At 45.2% G+C, this 14,657-nt stretch overlaps 1 protein-coding gene across 2 annotated transcripts in view; it reads left to right on the top strand.

Moving 5' to 3' along the window:
- The window catches only part of CLPB (caseinolytic mitochondrial matrix peptidase chaperone subunit B), a 180,875-nt gene that overhangs the window by 139,277 nt on the left and 26,941 nt on the right, over positions 1 to 14,657 (top strand). For both annotated transcript variants that reach the window (XM_037840530.1, XM_037840531.1), the window contains exons 8-11: positions 4,668 to 4,745; positions 5,975 to 6,030; positions 11,142 to 11,186; positions 11,579 to 11,740. In XM_037840530.1, the coding sequence (XP_037696458.1) occupies positions 4,668 to 4,745; positions 5,975 to 6,030; positions 11,142 to 11,186; positions 11,579 to 11,740 (341 nt within the window). The remainder of the gene's footprint in view (positions 1 to 4,667; positions 4,746 to 5,974; positions 6,031 to 11,141; positions 11,187 to 11,578; positions 11,741 to 14,657) is intronic.

The following is a 14,657-nucleotide window of genomic DNA, read 5'->3' as shown; positions in this document are numbered from 1 at the left end:
CCTCTTTCTGAAAGGGCGTTGCTCTTCCCTCAGGTGACCCCTACCCCCAGTACACACACAGTGGGAAGGCTTAGCAAAAGCTCTCCTTTGCATTTTTGATATGTTAATCACTCAGTATTTTATAGTTTGCCTGCAGAAAGAATAATCCTTACAGATTAAGAACTATTCTCTCATGAGTCCCAAACCCAAGGCACCAATATTCACTCAGTCAGTAGGCATTTATTAAGCACTTGCTGTGTTCTTGAACCTATAAACGGAAGACAGGAAATTGTTGATGGTCATTTGGGTGACTCCCAACCATTGGAGTCCTTCTGAAGGATTGGTTCCCCCAGGAGATGCTACAAGCATGGAACAAATATGTTCCAGGTTAGGTTTAAAAATCTCCCACCCTAAATCACTAGAACTTATTAAGAAAAGTGGGTCTGCCTACCTAGATTCCCCTAGGACCTGGAGCTGGACAGAGGCAAAGGCCTGGGATGGGAGGAAGAGACAGCTCTTTCCTCTCCTTGGTTTTGCACACACTGGGTCTTTTCTTCCTGGACTGTTGCATTATACCCCAGCTGCCTGGAAACCCCCTTATCTTTCAAGTGCAAATGTCAATCAGGCATAAATGTCTTTTCCCACTCCTCTCAGTGCTCCTATCCCATTTGGAACTTACAGTTTTCATAACATCATTTACCTCAAAGGCACAACTTTGTTTTAGGCCTTTGCATGGATGCCCCAGCACCTGGCACAGAGCCTGTTTGCTGAAAAAATGCATAAGGCTCCCTGGAGAAGGGATTAGGAAGAGAATGGAAGGTGTCTTTACTCAAGGGCAGTAGTAACCACCTGGAGCACTAAGAGATATTTGGGTCCCAGCCTCACTGTTCTCTGTAAAATGGAAGTTTAAGTATCTGTTCTTTTCCTGTTTGTGATTCCAGAAACACCAAATATCAATTCATTTAGCCACCAAGCACTAAACCAGTGACTGGCTGATCTCAGAGGTACCTCAGGAAATAGAATACCCACACCTGCCCCTATTGAATGCACTGTCAGATAGGGGGCACACCCTCACCCCTGGGTATGAGGGCAGAGGCAGACAAAACCCTTCCATTGCCCCTCTCTGGTCCTCAGTCTTCTTCTTTGTAAAATGGGGATAATACTTCTCGAGATTATTATAAAAATGAAAGTGATATCTGTAAAATACCGAGTCGAATGCTGCCACTGCAACTGCTGTGGCTACCATTATTTTTACTCATTATTATTCCACTCTTTGCAGCTTACAGAATGCTTTCATGTCTGTTAACTCATTTAATCATCATGTGAGGCTGACTAAGCTTTGTATGACTATTCCCATTTTATAGATGAAGAAACTGAGGCTCTTGAAGGATTAAGTGTTTTACTCAAAAGTCTATCAGCTAGTAAGTGGCAGAGCCAAGACTCAAAACTAGATACTGTTACTTCTCCCCTCTCCACCATACCACTGTGCAGATAAGCACATACCAGAGACTACAGACCCCATGAGTCAAAGAAATGATGGTAGATGTGGTGTGGTGGAGTTAATCAAAAAGAGTTGTTGCAGGTGAGTTTTAAGATGGTCCAGTAGTGATGTACATGGCCAGGAGAAGGCATTCTTGTGAAGGGAGAATCCAAGCAAGGTGAGCACTGGTAGTGGCACAGCATGTGGGGAGACAGAGGAGCCTGGGGCCAGCCAGAGAAAGGGGCTGGCTGCCTGCTCAGAAGGCCCAAATGCCATCTCAAACCCAGAGGGCAGGGGTCAGGAGAAGGTCAGGGGACAGGCACCCCCAAAGCCATGTGTTGAAAGGCTGAACACACTGTATTAAGAGATTCAGAGAGACTATTTTCTAGGTTAGGCAAGGGTATGAGGAGGTGCTGTAGCAGTGGGGAACCAGAGGGAGAGAGCTAAAGCACCCATTCAAGCTCAAGAGTCAGCCAGACTGGGCTTAAAGTTCAGTGTCTTAGTCAAGCTACTGGGTAACCTCAGGGAGTTTACCTAACTTCTTTGTACATATTTCCTCATAGGGAATCAAGTTCCCTTTCCTGCCTGCCTCACAGGTTCATAATGAGACTCAAATGAAATTATGCCAACAAAAATTCCTTATAGACTCCAAAGTTTAGCAGAGTAAGTTGTGGCATTTGCTGATCCACAGTGAGAACACCAGTGCATATGGCCACATCCCAAATGGGCCCATCGAGGTCTCTGGCTGTCCCTCCTGTCCCCTGGCCTGAGCAGGACTCTCAAAGCTCACAGCCTTAGTCCCCAGCCACCCTGCCAGCCACACACACGAGGGCTCTCCTTCCCCCATCCCTCCTAGCTGCTTCCATTTTTCATTCTGTCGGACTCCATCTGCTTGGCCATTTTTCTCTTCAGATATTATTAGAAATATCCAGAGTTGTAATTGTTTAATGGTTGGCATTTCACCTGTTTCTTGGGGGCCCAGATCAAGCCCACCCCAGACTCATGCCCTGTGACTGGCAAAATTGACCAGGGACAGCTGTGCAGTGGAGTCTGCCTAGCATTATAAAGAGCTCTCTCCCAGGTGCATTATTAGAAAAGAGGGGGAAAAAGATGGCCCCAGGCATAATCCAGTTTCACACTCACCATGGTGTTTTTTGTACTGCACAGTCTAGCAGTGTGCGGCTCTCAGTGGGCTGGGAAGCTACGCTGAAAAAAGAGAAGCCAAGACAGAACCTCAGGTTCATGATACCCTGGGGAACCCTGTTTCTCCAAGCAACCTATCAAGCTGATGCCTGGGTACCGCTACCTCCCCAAATACCCCATGAACACAGAACCCAGTTTATGCTCAACTTCTTCTAAATTTAGATTCTCAGTTCAGCTTCTTTTGAGGCCAGTGGGTTCCCCTTTTAGCCAACTCTTCCAGAAGACCCAGGCCTCAGAGAAGATCTGGATCCTAGCCCAGGGGAGGGGGTCGGACCAAGTTTTTCTCAAGCTCTTTTAGGATTCACAAGGAGAATCTTCCAGGTATGCAGGAGTAGCTAGTTGGATGTCCACAAGGTAGCAGTTTCTTTTCTGTTGAGGCCAGAACTAGAGAGTAAGTGCTTTAGGTGGCAGCATTAGCGATTGAGGTGAGAGAGACCGCAAGCCTAGGGCTCAGCTCCAAGGCATTCAAGACCTTCATAATCCAATCCTGCCCACAGCTAAGTGTCCATTCCTATCTCTGTACCTCTTTCATGCTGGCCACCTTTGCCTCTCCAAATCCTGCCAGCCTTCATTATTCATCAGCTGTTCCACTTCTTCCAAAAAGCTGTCTCGGACTTCTGCAGCCACTTTTTTGAAACCCAACCACACAAAGTATCACACCGTTAAGCAATTAGGATCACAGTACCTCAAGACTGGCAGACACATCCCAAAGAACACATCCCAAAAGAACTCTTTTTCGATTGTCCTTATTTCTGGGCCTCTTATCCTGTGACATATATCCCTGTGCTAACCTTCCCCTGGCATTGTGGGAAGAAAACCAGACATGCCATTCTATCTGTAGATTAACCTTGGTATTATATAGCTCTCTGTCCCCTTCCCGCCCCTGACCGCCATGTTTCTAATAATACAGTCCAAATTGATGATATTCACTTTTTTTCTAGCAGCCATGTGATAAAAAGAAGGCAAGTTTAGAGAGAGAAAAGATTCTGTCATCTACTAGTTGTGTGACTTAGACAAGTCTGTTCTTGCCTCAGTTTCCCATTCAGTGTAATGGAGTTGAGAATAACACCTTCCTCTCAGGGTATTTGTGTGAGTCTTGACTAAATAGGAAGTTGGTGATTTTTCCAGTTGTGCCTAGCACATAGCATGTTCAGTAAATAGTTATTATGATGAGTCTGCCTCACTGCCTCCCCCTTCTCTTAAACTTGAGCAATACTTCTGAGCCTGATCTCTCCCACTCAGTACTTGGGCATTTAATTTCCTCACCTTGAATATAATCCTTGATTATGCATTCCTCTTAAAGAGGAGAAATCAAGTCTCCCTCTAGCTAAGCTCCCAAGGAACCTAGTACAGATCTGTCCCACTCTCCATGCCCCCACCCCCCACTGAAGGCCATAGATAATGAGATGCTAACCAAGCAGCTTACCCCTTCCATGCCCTGAGCTCCACACCACCCTTGATTGACTTCCAGAAAGTGCGTTTGTCTATGTTTGCACTTCCTTATCCAGACAGTGGAGCAGACCTTGGTTTCCCCAAATGGAAAAGAGTGCAGAGCTCACACCCCGGATCCCCAAGGGTCTGCCATGGGCTTCTGCCTCTCCTATTTGCGTAGGAAATAGGCTCACTCTCTCACCATGGTGAGTAGATGGGTAACCAGCCGAGAGCTAAAGTTCTTCTTGAATTCTCCTTACCATCCCCCACCCCATTCACCTTCTTTCACTATCCACCCGCCTTTCAGTTTCCGTGGCAACACTGAGTGCTCATCCTGGAAAACTTTATCCGAAATCTGCTCTGGGCAGCTTTCCAAATCCATGCTAACCTGATTAGGTGTCTCTGGGGGCCTTGCCAGCTAATCAGATTAGGCAGCACTAATGGTAGTGAGGACTTTGAGTGGGCGCAGAGCAGTAAAACATATTGTATACTTAGTGATAATTATCCTGCCTTTTGTGTCATTGATTTATCTGCCTCCCTCCCTGTCCCCCCTAACTTGTGTGTTTGGCTGTAGCAATCCGGAGGAAGGAGAATGGCTGGTACGATGAAGAACACCCTCTGGTCTTCCTCTTCTTGGGATCATCTGGAATAGGTAACTGGGAGCAGATCAGCCAGTGGGGAAGAGGAGCTGGAGGAGGGGCCGGCCCAAGTCTGACAGCCCAGGTGTTATGGACCAGAGTCACATGACCCACCTCTGGCTCAACTCCCAGCTTGGTATTTAGGCCCAAAACAACTGCCTCCAAGTTACAGAGCCACCAAGGGGACCTTCTGTTTTTGATCATCTTTCATGTTATGAGCACCTGGAATTATGCCCCTCCCTCTAGAAGCTGACTTGCTGCTAGTACAAGGGACTATCTCACCTGGAGGACAGGTCTTTGGGACCTACGAGCCCTGGATCAGCCACTCCGCTCCCCTTTGGAAGCAATTGGACCACCACCACAGCCCAGCCACACCAACCATACTCAGTACAGCCTAGGAAATACCACTTTAGGAAGCTAAATAAAGCCCCTAGTAGCCAGCACAGTGCCAGATACAATAGCAAAATGGGTCACAGCCAAATAAATTGGTTATTTTTCTAGTCAATTGAGCTGGATTATCTGAGGCATTCTTACCCCTTCATTTTCCACCTCATAGACTCCTCCCCCCTACTCCCACCTCTCCACCATTGTCTTGGTGGGGAACTTAATAGTTTAGCTGCCTCCTCTTCCCCTTTGCACATCCTCATGAGCCTAGCTCTCTCTCAGATGTAGGGTCCCAAAAAGTTACCACCACCTGACCATAATAAATAGAACTTGACTTCCTACACTAACAATGGGTTCCAAAAGCTTTATCATCAAACACCCACAGAACCACCACTTCAGTATTGTCATTCCTTCTTCATGTTACAAAGAAGGGCTATGAAGCCAATGAGAGGCACTCTTCATCCCCTCCCGGCCTCTTTTTGGCAAGTAGCTCCAGCACTGGCTGGATGGCAGGACCATGGGTGTCTTGAGAGATGCAGGGCAGTGATCCAAGAGGTCCGGGAGCTCCTAGAAGGGGTGAGGTTTGTGCTGGACTTCAAAGAGCAAGTCTGCTCTGGATTATAAGAGTCAACCTTCTACTCTTAGGATGCTGCTGCAGAGAAAAAGCCTCTATCCTCATCCACAGAAAAAGCAAAAACTGGTCCCGGTCTCACCATTCATTCCCTTGGTGACTCTGGATGGGTCACTGTCCCTCTCTGAGCCTCAGTATTCCCGTCCATAAAGTACGTTATTTCCAGTGTCCATGCAGGCGGTAGTCATCTGTTCCTAATCCAGTTTGTCTGCCTTCTTTCTTACTTAGGAAAAACAGAACTGGCCAAGCAGACAGCCAAATATATGCACAAAGATGCCAAAAAGGTAAGGGCTGGGGCCTAGGCCCAATCTGCAGGCCTTGGAAACCTCACCACTCCTGCTATCCTAGAAAACCCTTGGATTGCTGAACCTGTCAATATCCTATCAAAAAGATGGGCCTTGGGTCAGGAAGCAGGCCTCAGCTCTGGCCCCAACTTGGTCACTAACTGCTCCAGGAATTTGGGCAAATTATCCAACCTCTTTGTGCCTCAGGTTCAAATAAGAATAATAATCCTTGCCCTGTCTACCTCTTGGGGCTCTTGGGAAAACCAAATGAGATTCATCCATACAACATTTTTCAAGCATCTACTCTGTGCCAAGTATTTTACTAGTTGCTGATAATGCAGTGTTTAATTAAGATGCTCTCCCTGCCCTGAGGAACACAGTCTGAAGAGGGAGACCACTTTAGAAACATACCATTATTGTCCAGTGCAATGAAGGCTGTACTAAAGGGAGTCTTGGGGACTGTAAGAGAGAACAAGTAGAAATAAGAGGATGTCTTACTGCTTCTCCCCATCCTCCATGAGCTTTTTTATTATGGTTTAATCATGGTTTCTTATGCCCTCTGCTGTGGGGTGCTTACAGTTTTCCCCCTCCCCACATGGCTCAGAACCCTGGATTTTCCATAGGAGAGGGCTTTCCCTACCCGTTTGTTCAGACTCTGGCTTTCTCAGGGCTGATCAGTTTGACTTTCTAGGCTGACAGGAAATGGTCTCCTACAGAGAAAAATGTCAGAGAGAACAATCCTCAGAGAATGTAGAAGCATTTCAGCTAAAGCCAGACATTCTCCTACCAGCCTTCCCAATGTTAGGGGCTGATACTGATGGTTCCCTGCCATCATCAGACATTGCCTATGACCCCAGGTGCCTATTTCTTATGGAAAGCCACCCCAGCTGAGGTGATAAGGAATTGATCAGGCCTCTTCCAGCCAAGGAGCACCAGTAGCGCAGAGTCCACTTCTGGCTTAGCTGCCTCCTTGCCACCTCCCTGAGAGTGTGGCAACCACAGAAACAAGGCAGTGTAGGCTGTGGCTTGCTAAGCCACACTTCCTGGCCTCAGCATCACCCCCTTCTTCTCAGTAACTGGATGGAGGCTCCTAAGCCTCCCTGACTCTGCTAGTAGCTGTGCGTTGTCTCAACCAAACCCAGAGCAGACCTACTTGACAGGAAGCAGGCAAGAAGCCGCACATGACATGCTAATACGCTCCAACAGAAATAGCATTTTTAAAGACTATTCATCAGCTTGGCAGCATTTGAAACAATTAGCACTCTGGAAAGGGTCATAAACCAGCAAGACTATTAGGGAAGATGCAGTTACAGGCAGGAACCACCTGATTAGGGATGAAGAATTCTAGGTGGTTTAATTTTAATACCGTCAGAAAGGTTAATATTTAATTACAAATTATAATCTCCTTATCCAAGCTGTCTTAATATGTCTTCATATACAGAAGTAGAATGAAAGTATCTGCTGACTTGCTGGTGTAGAAAGGGAAAAGAGTTTGTTAAAAGAATGATGATGCAAATAATTTTTCAGTTGGAGCATCTAAATGGGAGGCAGATTTATACCAGTACAGGGTATAAATACTCTGTGAATACTGTACCAGTACAGAGCATGATGATGGAGTCCTTCAGTACATCCTCATCCTAGAAAGAAGGAAGTCACACTATCACCCCTCGAAGGCAGTGGGGTGTGGTAGACAAAGCTTTGGAGCCAGCTATTCCTTGCCTCAGGTTCCAGTTCTACTTTCAACTTTCTGCTGGCCCTAGGCAGGTTACTTTACCCCTCAGTCTCAGCTTTCTTACCTCAAAGTGAAGCTATCCAATCTTAAGGTTGTCATGAGCATCATAGTGAGACAATATGAATCGCAGCTAGCTCCTAGCACACAGTAATTGCCTACTCCCTTATCTTAAATGTATTTGTCATTTCATACCTTCCACAGCCCATCTACTGTCTTATTTGATCTTATGAGGAAGGTAGCGTAGATGCTAAATTAGACCCACTTTTCAGATGAGAAAAGTGAAGCCCTGCAGCATTAAGGGGCTTGTCCAAGGTCATTTGTTAGGGGAACAAGTAAAACCAGAATCCACTGTCTCAACTTCTCTCTAAATACCATTGATCCCCTCTGCTTTAGGAGGCTAGGTTGTAAACTTACCAATTTGTCCCCATTTCACATAGACATTGGAGATATTAGAAACCCAATACAAAAAAAATTTAAAAAACAAAGAAAAAACAACAAAAAAAAAAGAAACCCAATACATCCATCTCTACATTTTATTTTTAAATCATAGATGGTGCTTATATAAAACTATTGCCTGTACCAGTTCTGGTGGATCAACTCTTCACAGAATCTGTTTAGCATAATGTTTTCTAGCCATGTGACAGGCATGTTCAAGACCTGCCCTCAAAATCCAAGAGTCCATGCACTGTAAGCTGTCTAATCAGTGTACCTGATGCCTCCAGGACTCAAGGAGAGGTTATAGAAAGTGTCATGAACACAGCCCAGTATAAAATAGGCCCTTGCCAAATTGGAGTTGCCCTTCATTTGCTCCTAAGATGGCTGACTACATGAATAAAATACTGGCCTGGGAGTCCAGTGTCTTGAATTCTAATTCTGGTTCTCTGATCCTTAGTTTCCTCGTTTGTATAAGAGACACCAGTACTTCTGGACTTTTCTGCCTCACGAGGCATTGTTTGCACATTTCTGTAGTTTCTTTATCATATCTATCTCTGGTAAAGACTTTTTTTCTTATTTGTTTTCTCTCTCTAGTCCTCTGTACTGTTTTTCCCAAATTGAACAGCTTTGTTAGCTTACATTACTAGAGATAATAATCCTTGAGAAAGAATCTTAATAGTGTTCTGTGCTCTTACCGTGGGTTAGCCCCATTAGGGTGGCAGTGTGACATAGGGATTGAGAGCAAGAATCTGGGTCCAGCTGCCTGGGTTCAGATCCCAAGTCTACTCTGCTAGGTGAAGTTAGCTGGAATCTCTGTTTCCATTAGTTTTCTAATCTGTAAGATGGGTTCAATATAATGCCTCTTTCATTGGATTGTTAAGATTAAATGAGATGTTGTAAAATGCTAAGCACCATTCTGACACATGGTAAGCATTCAATGCAATGGTGGATGTTACTATTATTATCACTTGCCTCATTTTATAGATAACCTCAAGCTAAGATAATATGAAACCAGAATTATTCCAGCTAAGAAACTTAAGCTTAGAAACTTGTTCAAATTTACATAGCAAATCAGTAGAACTAGGACAAGAACCCAGGTATCTTGATATAAGGAAAAAGACTAGAGTGTATTTCCTATATCCTGGGACACTAATTAACTTATGGGCGCAAAGTTCAAAACCCTTCAAATGAAGACTTCCAAGACCCCAGCTGACTGGCAGAAGGAAAACTAGGAGGCAGTAGAGCATAGCGGCTGAGAGCACAGACTTGGAACAAGATTGTCAAGCTTATATGTTGACCTTGGGCAAGTTACTTTAACTTATGATTCAGTTTTCTCATCTGTAAAGTGAAGATAATAACAGTACTTACCTCACAGACTTGTACATGTTTTTAGACCTTTATATCTGACTTAGAACATTGCCAGGCACATAGTAAGCACCCAGTGAATGTCAGCTATTACTCAGGTGCTCTTCTTGTGGCTTCCAGCCCTTTACTCCTGGGCGGCACTCCCAGCTTCCCCATGTCTATCCTTACACCCTTCCTGAAGCCTGTGTTTCTCTTGACTGAGCCGCCTAAGGTCCCTCTGGAAATCCTTGCCAGCTCATGCCCTGTGTGCTCTGATAGCAGTGAAGCAGTGATTGCCCCCACTTGGCCTTAATAACTTCTCCAAGCCCTTTCCCGGTTCTTGGACCAGGTCCACCCCTGGTGAGGCAGGGGGAGGAGCCAAGAGCCTCATGTTACAGGAAGAAACTACAGCTCAAAAGGGGGAGGCAGCATGTCCAAGGCCACATAGAGTGGTAGAACTGGTACTAGAGGCCAAACCCCTTGGCTCCCAACCCAGGGCTCTTTCTCCCACTCTGTAAGTCAGGTACAGAGTGACAGAAAAGAGGAAGAACTAGAAGAGATCACTGAGTAAATTTCTGACCAGGGCTGAGCTAGAAGACAGCTCTGGATTTCAGACATATTCCTGCCCTCTCAGGGTCTTGGCACCCCATCATCCCCAACTCTCAGTAGAAGCAGTGTTCAGTAAATGCTGCCTCTGAAATGGAAGCACGTACCAGTAGGATAGGAGCAAAGACCTGAGGAAACCATGGGGAACCCTATTCTGGATGGAGAGAGCACCTCTGTGAATGCCTTTGCAGCTCTCAAACTCCCTAAATCAGTTAATTTCTTCATGAAAAGGAGTGGGCATTCTGCCCATGTTAACTTTCCAAATCATGCACTACAAGGTATCCTCTTCCCCTGGGGCTAATCATGTTGGACCCCACCCCAGGGATCCATGTCCCTGGAAATCACTCCCAAGCCCAGGGTAGAGAGAGAAGGGCTGAGATCTATTATGTCCTTTTTTAAATGAAATGAAGAAATTATTTATAAATAAATTTATAGATTAATTAGTTCAAAAAAAAAGTAAACTTAATACCGGACATGTACCCACAGATACTTGCACAGTTGAAGGGCAGTACAGAGCGCTCTGGGTATTTGTTGTTACTCTCCATCTCATCACGTTCCACACTGATTGTGACTGACATTGTCCCTATTTGCCTGCCCCACTTGATGGAGTGCTCCTCAAGGGCAGAGACAATGACTTGTTCACCATGGTAGCTCCAGTGCCCATACAGGATGCCCTCAGGAAATGTGAGGTGGATGGATAGGTGGATGATGTGGTGATTAGAACAGTAGAAGCCTGCCTGAAAGTAGTGTCATTCTGAGCAGATTTAAAAGGGCAAAGACGTGATTTGGGTTTAGAAAGATAGTGAATGAAGGAATCATGGGGGGGAGGGGGGGGAGTGGATGGAAAAGGAAGCACAGAGCCAAAAAAAGATGTCATGAGAAGAAGATAGACGTTCTTGGGTGAAAGCTTGCTGGAGTATTTGAGATGCTCTCCTCCTTACCCCTTCCGTCTACCTTCCTCCAAATGGACGCAGTGCCTTATTGTTTCATACAGGGCTTCATTAGGCTGGACATGTCTGAGTTCCAGGAGCGACATGAGGTGAGTAATTGTCCTGCTGAGAAATACCCCAGTGAAGCATGGTTTGGAGGGCCTGTCAGCATGATTCTGCCTTGATCTTTTGATGTGACTTGTCATTTGGGCCTTTGGGCCTCAGACAGTTCCAGGAGCTTTGGTCTTTGTCCTCTGTGTGCAGCAGGGCCACTGATCTGTTTTGTATGGAGTTTGTTCTAAGGAATAAACCTAGAGAAGATCTATCTGCCTTTCCATCATGGCAGCATTCCTGCCACACCAGGAAAGAGACTGCTCTGCCGACCTGATTGAGACAGGCAGTCTTACCAGTGTGTAGAGCCATTTTCCCATGCATGCCCCATATTGGAAACTAAAAGCCTAGAAAGCCTTCCTAACATGTTTTGTTTCCTTCCTTCCACCAGGTGGCCAAGTTTATTGGGTCCCCACCAGGCTACGTTGGCCATGAGGAGGGTGGCCAGCTGACCAAAAAACTGAAGCAGTGCCCCAATGCCGTGGTGCTCTTCGATGAGGTAGACAAGGCCCATCCAGATGTGCTCACCATCATGCTGCAGCTGTTCGATGAGGTGAAAGTCAGCTTGGGAACTAGGGCCAGGATGGGGTGGAGGAACACCTGGAGGCATGGATGCTGGAATCAAGGGCCAGAGACCTGTCTGCTTGCTGCTTCCCCATGTGTGCATTCATTTGTTCAGCAGATATGGCTTAATCTCCACTCTGGGCCATGGCCTGAGCTGGGCACTCAAGGGAAGATCAGCACTGCCCAAGAATTGAAATTTCATGGATGCCCAGGCCACCTTCTACAGAGACAGTATGGCAGCAATGCCAGGAGAAAGACCTATATTTTTAGTTCAGCTCTGCTCCTGGCTGGCTTTGTGGCGCTGGTAAATCACTGTCCATCTCTAGGCATCAGAGACCTTATGTGACAAACAATGGACCTGATTAGCTCCAAGGACCCCTCTGGCTCAAACAGCTCCCAGTCCCTGCTGTGTGTCAAACATTGTCTCCACCAGTTCTTTATTTTTTTTTTTTTTAATTCAGTTTTATTGAAATATATTCATAAACCATACAGTCATCCATTGTATACAATCAGCTGTTCACAGTATGATCATATAGTTATGTGTTCATCACCACAATCTATTTCTGAACATTTTCCTTACATCAGAAAGAATCAGAATAAGAATAAAAAATAAAAGTGAAAAGAGAATACCCAAACCATCCCCCCATCCCACCCTATTTGTCATTTAGTTTTTACTCCCATTTTTCTACTGATTTTTTTTCAATTTTTTAACTTTGTTTATCAAAAAATTAAAAACAAACAGGCAAACAACAACCAAAAAAACCCCACAACATTTCAAACAAAGCAATGGATTAAGGAAAACAAATAACCTAAAATAACTACTTTGCTTCCAATATGTTCCTACCATACCCCAATAAAATTAATAAACCATGTCCAAACAGGGGAGTAAGAAAAACAAATAATCTAAAATAACTACATTGCTTCCAACATGTTCCTACCATACCCCAAGAAAATTAACAACCCCCAAGAAAACAATGGAATAAGAGAAAAAAAAAACCTAAAATAACTCTATTGCTTCCAACATGATCTTACTATATCCAAGAAAGTTTACAAACCATAATCATTCCTGAGTATTCCCATAACCTTGAGATTACCCTCCATAGTTTATCTGTTCTTATTAGATTATCATTCCCCCTCCACTAATTGGTATCTCTAGGTCCCCTACATTCTACAGTATAAAACATTGTACATTTTTCACAGAATTCACATTAGTGGTAACATACAATATCTCTCTTTTTGTGCCTGGCTTATTTTGCTCAGCATTATGTCTTTTTTTTTTTTTTTTAATCTTCATTTTATTGAGATATATTCACATACCACGCAGTCATACAAAACAAATCATACTTTTGATTGTTCACAGTACCATTACATAGTTGTACATTCATCACCCAAATCAATCCCTGACACCTTCATTAGCACACACACAAGAATAACAAGAATAATAATTAGAGTGAAAAAGAGCAATTGAAGTAAAAAAGAACACTCCACCAGTTCTTTAAAATGCTAATAGTGTTGCTGATGATGAGATGATGATACTCTGGCTCATGGAGCCCTTTTCAGAGGAGGAACTCCAGGCTCTTCACATGCTGGGCAATCCCCCATTGGAATTGAGCTCTAACGGGGAGACAAACTCCCTTTTATTCAGCATATACTCGAATAAGCCTGTGCTAAAGACTTTACAGGTGTTATCACTAATCATCACAATAGCTTGGCAGTGAGATAAAAAAATTATCTCATTTTTTGCAGATGAAGAAACTAAGTTCAGAGAGGTTACAAATGACTTCCCCAAGGCCACAGAGCTTCTATGTGGAGGAGCCAGGATTCAACTTCAGATGTATCTGATCCCAGAGCCCCAGTTCTCTCTGTTCTCACCTCTCCTAACCTTGGCCAGGGGAGGGACCATTTATGACAATGGAGAGGATGACTTCCACCTTTTCTAGAGGCCTTGCTCTGCAAAAAGAACACAAGGAGCCAAGAAGGGCAGAACTGGGAGTGAGGCTTCTCTTCTCTCCCCATACAGGGGCTGTATTAGCCAGCATCAGTCCAGATAGAGTCCAGCCCACCTTTCTCCTTGGCTGCCTTCAGCCCTGGGAGAATGGGAAGGGGTTTTGCTTCCCACATCACAGGTGCACATGATAGGGTACAGGAAGGGACCCCCCTGGACCAAACAGCCTACCAGTTACCAAGCCAGGGAGACCCAGGTCCCAATCTCTCCACCAGCTACCCACTGCCTTCCCCACCTGGCCCAGCATCCTTGCCTCTATCCCAGTTCTGTTGCTGTCTTCCTAGCCCCTCAGCTGCTCCCTGCCCTGGGACCTCCCACTGAGATAGAGCAGCCAGGCCTCCAGAGGTCACATAGTCAGTTACCCACTCTGTTCCAGCCTCCTGATGGAATTAGGTGCAGCTCTGTGGACCATACCGAAACCTGCCCTCTGGGAACTCCCAGTCTAGTAGAAGAATGAAAAGGGGCCATAACAATAATTGACATTTTGGCTTTTTATGCCAGGTCCTGTTCTAAGAAATTTACACATTCATCAACTCATTTAATCCTCCCAACAACCCTATGAAGATAGTTATTATTGCTGCTTCCATTTATCAGATGTGGAAATGGCAGTAAAGTGAGATTAAGTAATTCACCCATGGTCACACAGCTGGAAATTAGGGGCAATCTGGGATTAGAACCCGGACAGTCCAGTTGCAGGTCATGCATTCTTAGCCATTGTACTAAAAGAATTACTGTGCAACTGGGGCCAAAAGAAAGAGGTAAATCTGCAGTGAGCCACTCAAAGGAGGGGAGACCCCAGCTCAGGGAGGGTGGGTGCCGTAGGCTGTTGGACCTCTGACATCCCTGGGCAGGTACCTCTGATGCCATCCTTGGCCCCAAAAGAGGGACAGCAACGGCTGGC

This window comes from Choloepus didactylus, chromosome 6 (assembly GCF_015220235.1).
Source record: "Choloepus didactylus isolate mChoDid1 chromosome 6, mChoDid1.pri, whole genome shotgun sequence".
NCBI lineage: Eukaryota > Metazoa > Chordata > Mammalia > Pilosa > Megalonychidae > Choloepus > Choloepus didactylus.
The sequence above is the reverse complement of the archived record's forward strand: the minus strand, read 5'-3'. Positions and strand labels throughout refer to the sequence as shown.